The 7,979-nt window shown below is 49.0% G+C and overlaps 1 protein-coding gene across 1 annotated transcript; it reads right to left on the bottom strand.

Annotated features, from left to right (window-relative positions):
• Positions 1 to 899: 899 nt before the first annotated feature.
• DYNLT2B (dynein light chain Tctex-type 2B) lies at positions 900 to 6,205 on the bottom strand. The gene is made up of 5 exons (XM_086754775.1): positions 6,078 to 6,205; positions 5,394 to 5,527; positions 3,811 to 3,880; positions 1,949 to 2,012; positions 900 to 1,337 (listed from the first exon to the last, which is right to left on the bottom strand). The coding sequence occupies exons 1-5, from the start codon at positions 6,143 to 6,145 to the stop codon at positions 1,290 to 1,292; spliced, it is 384 nt and encodes a 127-aa protein (XP_086610901.1). The 5' UTR covers positions 6,146 to 6,205; the 3' UTR covers positions 900 to 1,289.
• Positions 6,206 to 7,979: the final 1,774 nt, after the last annotated feature.

The raw sequence follows: 7,979 nt of genomic DNA, 5'->3' as shown, positions 1-7,979 counted from the left end.
TCGGAGAAAAATGAAAGGCAGCCACTTTCAAACAAACGTAATAGAGAAACAGGAGCATGCTGCCTCCAGGTCTGTAGCCAGAAGAGCGATTCCAGAAGATGCACTGTAATTTGTTACTTCCCCACTTTCCAAGAGCTGCATGGGCAGAGCGTGTTGTGCTCTAACAGTCAGTGAGAGTAGGATTCAGGATTCACCTCACCCAACTTCAGCATTCTAAAAGCCATTCGTGCTGCTGAAATTGTTCAGCTGTGCTTGCTCCGCGGTCAGCACAGAAACTGGCACCACCACAGCCCAACTCATCCCATCCGAGATGCACTCTGACGGCACCCACTCTCTCAGGAACCAACCCGGTCCTCTAACTTTTGGGGAGACAAGAGGCTTTAGCACTCCTTTTCTGATCTACAGCAGCCTTTTCTACTGCTCCTTTCTGGAGCTCCAAACACCCACCCTCATATCCCAAAACAATTACAGAGAGAGAAAGATTGAGAAAGCACTGCAGTATCTGCTGAAAAGAGCAATGAACAGTGATTACTCACAGCGTTCACGGGTGCCAAATCGCACCAAACCAACAAGGAGTTACGGCAGAGAGGAGTTTCAGCAGTTGTGGGGTGTGCACACTGCTGGCCTGACCTAATGTCCTAAATACCTTGCCTTCCTATCAGTTAATGCCATCTCATGTGACACAGCTGGGATTCACAGCCCACTCGCTATGGGAGTCACAGGAACAAATCTGTATAACCGGAATACGAGGTCAGCTTTTTGGGTTAATTTACAAAGAATCCTCAGAAAATGCTCATCTGAAAAGCACAGACAAGCCATCCAGGCTAGTGTGTCTTGTGGAGTGGAGGAAAAGGACAAATGGTGGAAATGGCAAGGGTCAACCCACAGGAGAGGCAATATTAAATACATAGATTTATTATGTTAAATTTCTTATAAATATTCAATTCATTTCAGAAAATTAACAAAAATAAAAGCATCAGAACCCTTTCAAGATGCAAGTTAAGTATGCCTTAGAAACAATGGCTATTGGCAATCACTTTTTTAGGACAAAACCAATACACTACATAAAAACAAAGGGTGATTTAAATAAAGGACGCAATAATACTGTGCTTAAAGCTACATCAATATTCACAAGGAATAAGGAATGTTGTAGTGCATAGAACATGCTTTGTGGAGCTGTTATTTTGCTAGGTACTACAGGAAGAATATGATGCTTTTATGCACATTAGCAAAAAATACCCTAAAGGGTTCTCCCCCACCTCTGTCCTTCTGTGCAGTGTTTAACATCTTCAATAATAGAAGCAGCCAAACGCAGCTACCACACAAAACAGGCTGTCCTGGGGAAAACAGAAAGGCTCCATGTTAGGAAAGGCAAGCTCTTTGCTAGCCTAACTGAAAAGGCTCACCTAAGGGAACACTCAGCCCACAGCATAACCTTATATTGTAATCTACTGCAATTTTCTCTCTTAGTTACTTTCTTATTCACCTCACTTGTGGTGTAACCCAGGTCAGCATATCTGAGTGCCAGAAGTGCGTCAATTTACTCCATCTCCACACCCGCAGGTATCCAGGTGTCAGTTTAAAATAAAATAAAAAGACAATAGTAATAAAATAAAACCTCAACTTTTGCTCAGTCCTGGATTCCATGAAAGCAGTTCAGCAAAGCACATAAGAAAAGACTTTATCTCTTGTTCTTCCTCTCCCCACCTGTAAAATGGTGTCACTAGCGTGACTTTTTTACAGTACTGTACAACCTACTCAGGAAATAAGTTTTACTGTGTTGGATATTACACCTAAACATGTTTGTGAATGAGGCTGTAAACCATACTGTTTCAACAGTCTTGGTTTCTTTCTTCTAGTGGTTGCTTTTTTTTTCTGCTCCATATTTAAGGTCGCTCTGACCCTCATACAAAAGTAGCTTTCCCGTGGTAAAACAGCTGGTACTTACATTCATGAACACATCATGAGCGTAGCTGTCAGTGTCAGCATCCCAGAAACATCGCGCAGCCATACTAGACAGAGGTGACAGAGCGAGCCATTACTCACAGAGTTCATGTGCGAGGGCCTAAGTGGTTACAGATACTTTCCGCGAAAAGCAAACTGAGCTTCCTTTAAAGATAAAGGGAATGGAAAGCGTTCTCCTGAATCCTGAGCCTAGATTCCCACTGCCAAGTTCCACCACATGTGTAACCACCTCTGTATGTGGATCAAGCTCCATCTTCAAACTTATCAGCTATCAATCCTGGCACCTCCACTGTGCAGCAGGGCTTGAAACCTCATTGCGATGGTGCTTCAGAATTTTTGACTTCTGGCCTACGTGTATCAGTGGCTAATTTAGATTACTTGTCCTTGTCCTTTAGCTCCTGCACCCTCACGGTACGTACTCCCAACTTATTTATAGGGAGCTATCGTATTCCTTGGCAGATGTAGTGTTACTGGACCACGAGCTAAGCTCTTCAAGTCTTTTCGTGTCTACGCTCTCCCTGACGATCCTGCTGGCCTTTTTCTATAGGTGCTTCAGTCCAAGCTTTACCCTGAAGACAAGCAACCTGCCTGTAACAGGATATTACAGACAAGACCTCGCTACTGCGTTGTGTACACGTCACTGACACTCCCCTTTTTCTGCTGCAGCTGCCCAGCTCCATGCCTGCCCCAGTCAGTCTCAGCTGACAGGATCCCTTTCCGTGGCACAACATGTTGTTCCCAGTCCCTACAGGTATGACTTACTGTCCTAAGACTGTTGAATTTCATCCTTTTTTCCCATTGCCTTAGCCCTCAGGGTCATTCTGGTTTGGTTGGTTTTTTTTTTTTTTTTAATTTTTCCAGTTCAGTATTCCACTCAGCCTCTGGAATGCTCTGGTTACCCAGTATTTTGCATTAAGGATACTAGTGATCATGCTTCAATCTTGCCTCCTGCCTATTGCAAACCAGAGAATTTCCCCAATTGCTCCGCAGTCTGTGTTGCTAGCATCCCGTTTCAAATCAGAACACCTCAGAACAACAACCATTCACCCTGGTACAGCACTTCTGAAGCAGCCTGCCTGCAGACAGACATTCCTGACAAAAGCCTGAGCAGCAGGTACAGATATTCCTTCCTGACCTCCAGAACATTGAGGCAGCAGATCTGATTACAGCTCTGCTGCACTTATCTTCTGCTGGAGTACTGGGGACAATAGTAAAGATAAGCCCAGAAGATAAAGGACAGCCCTCGTGGGCTGTTCTCTTTTGTCATCTCCCTACTCACTGGTAATGGAAAGATACAGCCTGCTCCTGCAGCCAAGAGGAATTCTTTTGTCTGATTGCAGGCGTCTGAAGCTAGCCTGCAAGTGCTCAGCACCCACAGTCTCGGCTCGATTCCCATGACAGAATTGCATGGAGATGTTAGAAATTTAAACTTCTGAAAAATGCCGGCCTCGGGGGATTAAATGCAAATGAAGTGCTTATGGGAATCTGGCTTTAGAGAGAAATGAGTTACCATGGCTTTTGTGCTCCAGCAGGGCCTTGAGAATGGACTGGGTATGTGCTCCAGTTCACCACAAATACAATGTAAATGTCTTTCTGCAACACTCCTCACAAATGCTTTTCCGCATTTCAGCTTGCAAAGAACCACCATAGAGCCAGTTAGCACCGGGTAATTCAATTAGCCACAGTCCAAGCCCTCATTTGCCACTTAAAAGAAAGTGTTTTACACTTCATCACCTGCACAGAGATATTTGCACCTAGGAAAGTTGGAAGCAGCTTCCAAAGAAATAAAACCCACGCAAACCCAACAAAAAATACAGAAATACAATTAGAAGACGCAAGACTTACTTCACTCCTTCTCCTCTCTGCTCTCCAATCACAACCTGCACCACCATTTTGTACCTGTCAAATCCCTCCTCTGGAGAGAGAGAAAAAAAAAATAATAGTGAGAGCAACAACTTGTTTAAAATATGAGCCCAAAACAGGACCCAGAAAGCTAAAGATTTCTGGTTGCAAAGCAAGTGTTCTGTACAAGTCCATGCAATTGGCAAAGTGGACAGACTGCCTTGCGGCTTCATGTTCCTAGGTGCAGAGTACCACGGTCTTCTTGGAGTTAAAGGCTGAACAGGATACTTGGCATCTGTCAAAAGATGCATCTAAGACAGAAGACACCCCTGAAGAGCCACACTATACTTAAACACTCTATTTCGACAACTTTCAAGAACTGAACATACGGAAAGAATGTAAATAAGGCTGCTTGTGGACAAAATCCAATTTGAAAAATTTGGCTTATTTAAAAACTGTTCTGATGCAAAGGTGTTGTAGAGATTTGTCTGTCACAGAGGTGTTTCCTTTGCTTCTGTGTGGGGATAAAAGCATAGGAGGGTCTATGCTATGTGTCTGCAAAGATCTGCAGTTGTTTTACAATATTAAGGAGATACCTTTGTGGTACAGGCCAGATCCGATCAGGCCATGGCAATGTTCCAGAAGCCAAATCAATACAAGCATGTTCAAAATAAAATACAGATCCTAATGCCTGTCTTCAACAAAGCACAATCCCCAGAAGACTCTGGCCCACTGTTTCCACTGGAGAATTGAATGTAACATGCTGGGTTCAATGCAGAGATGCCAGCTGATACAACAGCCACACCAGGCCAGTCTCACTTCAGGCTACTGCGAGAGTGCGTACAGATTACTGAAGCCAAGCACTGTGCATATTAGCTCGGCATCAACACGTGCTGGGACTACAGCTGCTGCCGTTTTTAAAGCAGATGTCTAACTCTGAGAGAAGCGTAAATCCACGGTTCCTGCCGAGGGTGATGTATGCCTGTGTCACCGTGTCAGGCCAGCCCAGCAGATGGAGCACCAGCCTGTTCCCACGAAGAAGGCAAAAAAAAAAAAAAAAAGTGACCCTGCCAACACACATCTATGGACTTGTTCCAGTACTGAACACAGGAAACACCTGCTGGAGCCAGAAGTTTAGTTCTTGAGCTCAAAAATGTTGGAGGGCAGCACCACCACAACCTTTTTCCAGTGCTGTAAGGCTGTAGTCACACCCCTCCTTGGCTGACTGTGCTCCTAACTCACGGCTCCCACCGGGCCTTGGAATGATTCTGTTTACTGAAGCAAGAAGCAAAAAAGCACCACTTCTTCCTTCTCTCTAACGCAGCTTCTTTCCCCCTGCAGCCCCTCCAAGGCTGACATCCCACACCAGCCAGTCTATACGAAAACAAATCTTGTCTGCTTGAATTAAGTTTCTAGTTCCACAGGCGAGGAACGTATGTATATAGGCCAGGATGTTTCATAACAGCAGACTCGAGTCAGTCAACGTGAACGAAATAGATTTGAAGAATAAAGGAGGAAAGAGGGATTTTGTCAAAGGGAGAGGGCACAGTAAGAAAAGAAACGACTTCCTCAGTAAACCTCCTTACCTTTCAGTCTGTCTTTTATTGTCTCTGATAAAGACTTTGTAAGCTGAGGCATTTCTTCTGGAATGTACTGTACGTTGGCCAGCTTCTCCTTGAGTATCGCATGGATGCATTCTTTTACTGTGGATGATTTAAATCTGTCAGGGAAAAAAAAACCAACCAGCAACAGAAGGCCCAGAAAGTTCACACAGTGTGTAGAAACATACAAAACCTCACCTGGGAAAATTTAACTTTCACATATTAAAGAAAAATGACAAATGAAAAACCACAGGGAAAAAAAAGCCCAGCTAAGGTGGAGATACTTGACCAGCTCGGCCAAAAGCTAAACACCCATAAACACAGGTGTGGAACCAGCCCCGTTCGGAATTTGCCCCTTCAGTGGTGTCCCCCACCTGTGCTCCCCTTGCCCCCCCCCTCACATCCCCCTACATCTCATGTCAAAGTCGATCTGGGAGCCCAGTGCTCACCCCCAGTCGGCAGACCCCGAGGGCTCCCCCATTCCCAGCACCACCACCCAGCCCCCATAGCCCCATGCCCAGGGTCCCCGCCTCTGACAGTCCCGCCGCAGCTCCCACGTGCCCCGGGCCGCCCCCCCACCCCCAGGCCCAAAGCCCCCAGGGCACCCTCAGCATCCCGCCTCCCTCCCCAGGACCATCCCCCCAGTGCCCCAGGCTCCTCCCGGCTCACCGCCGCTGGAGGCCGGGCCGCAGGCTGTACGTATTCCCGGCCCCACCGTCGGGGCTCAGCTCGCCCATGGCCGCTGGCCGCGCCGGCGTTGGTTACCACGGCAACCCCCGCCACTTCCGCCTCCTTACGTCACGGCGCGCCGGCGCGCCGCCTTACGTCACGGCGTGCCGCCTTTCGTCACAGCGCCGAGGGGTTCGCACGTGGCCGTGGGGATGCGGACCCCCGGAACGGGACACGGACCCGTAGCGCCGGTGCGGGCCTGGGCGGGGGGGGGGGTGTGTGTGTATTTTTGACTTTTAAAATTCTTTAAATTTTGACATTTTTTTTACAATTAAAAACAAATTATGCAATAAAATGATTGGCAGATAAATGGTAAATAGTTGCAGTGATAATGTCATTGTCCGCAGGCCCCGGGTGCCAGCAGGGCAGGGGGTCCCCGTGCCCAGAGCCGTCTTGGCAAGCCCATGGCCCCGGCGGGAGGGGGGCTGTGCTGGTGTCCCAGCCCCGGGCACCGGATCCGGCGCTGGGAGCCTTGCTGGGAGCGCTCGGCTGGCGGAGGGGCAGCTGGCGCGGGCGGAGGGGAGAGCAGCCTGGAATTGTTGCTGTTACAAAGCCGCTTCCCGCAATTCCTGCTCCTGTGTTGCTGCCGGACACTGTGCTCTGGGCCACGCATCAGCATGGGGATCCCAGCCTCGCTTCAATCATGGAATCATGCAATCATAGAATGGTTTGGGTTGGAAGGGACCCTTAAAGGCCATCCAGTCCAACCCCCCCTGCCAGGAGCAGGGACATCTCCAACCAGATCGGGTTGCTCAGAGCCCCGTCCAACCTGGCCTTGAATGTTTCCAGGGATGGGGCATCCACCGCCTCTCTGGGCAACCTGTGCCAGTGTTCCACCACCCTCAGTGTAAAAAATCTCTTCCATATATCTAGTCTAAATCTACCTCCCTCTATTGTAAAACCATTACCCCTCATCCTATCCCAACAGGCCTGCTAAAGAGTTTCTCCCCATCTTTCCTGTAGGCCCCTTTAGGCACTGGCAGGCTGCTATCAGGTCTCCCCAGAGCCTCCTCTTCTCCAGGCTGAACAGCCCCAGCTCTCTCAGCCTGTCCTCATAGGAGAGGTGCTCCAGCCTTCTGATCATCTTCATGTCCTCCTCTGGACTCGCTCTGACAGATCCAGGAACTTTTCTCCAGGAACTTCTTAAATCTTCCAGAAAAGCCTAAAATTGTAATTCCCTAATATCCTCTCCCCATCGCACCCTTGCGCTCTTTTCCCTGCCACAGCTGCTGTCTGTCCCAAGGAAGGCTGGCAAACGGCAGCTTGCATATGACACAGCCCCTGCGAGAAGCTGACATCCTGCTTCCTCCGCCGTTTATCTTGATGCAGAATCTCCGCGATTGCGCTTCCTACGTGCAGCTGGTGACACCACTGAGAAAAGGTCCCCAGGCGCTTCACCCAACGTTGAATGGAAACAGCGTGAAGGTGCAGCCGGTGCCGGGGCAGAGCGTGCCAGTGCTGGTGACAAAGGGGCTGGAGGGGGCCATCACATACGGCAGGGCTGGGGGGCACCTGGGATTGGGGCTGTGCAGGCAGGGTGCTGCCTGGAGGTGCGTCTCGGGTGCCAGGAGGGTGTGAGGTGCACCAGGAGGTGCCTCCGCCGGAGTTTTGCTTGGGATGCACAGATGTATCCCAACTGGCACCAGGTCCTGCCCCAATCCCCTCTGACTGTGAGCGTGTTGCTGAGACCCTGAGCAGCAGCAGCTCCTGATTTCCATGGGCTTTAGCAGCGCCGCTCAATAGAGATGGTCCATCGGAGACCTTGGTGCCACTGGGCCGGGCATCAGCTTTCCCCGCCGTCAGGAACAGCACCTCCGCCATGATGAAGATGGCAGTGGCCCC

This window comes from Chlamydotis macqueenii, chromosome 9, assembly GCF_036417535.1.
Source record: "Chlamydotis macqueenii isolate bChlMac1 chromosome 9, bChlMac1.mat, whole genome shotgun sequence".
In the NCBI taxonomy this organism is placed as follows: Eukaryota; Metazoa; Chordata; class Aves; order Otidiformes; family Otididae; genus Chlamydotis; species Chlamydotis macqueenii.
The sequence above is the reverse complement of the archived record's forward strand: the minus strand, read 5'-3'. Positions and strand labels throughout refer to the sequence as shown.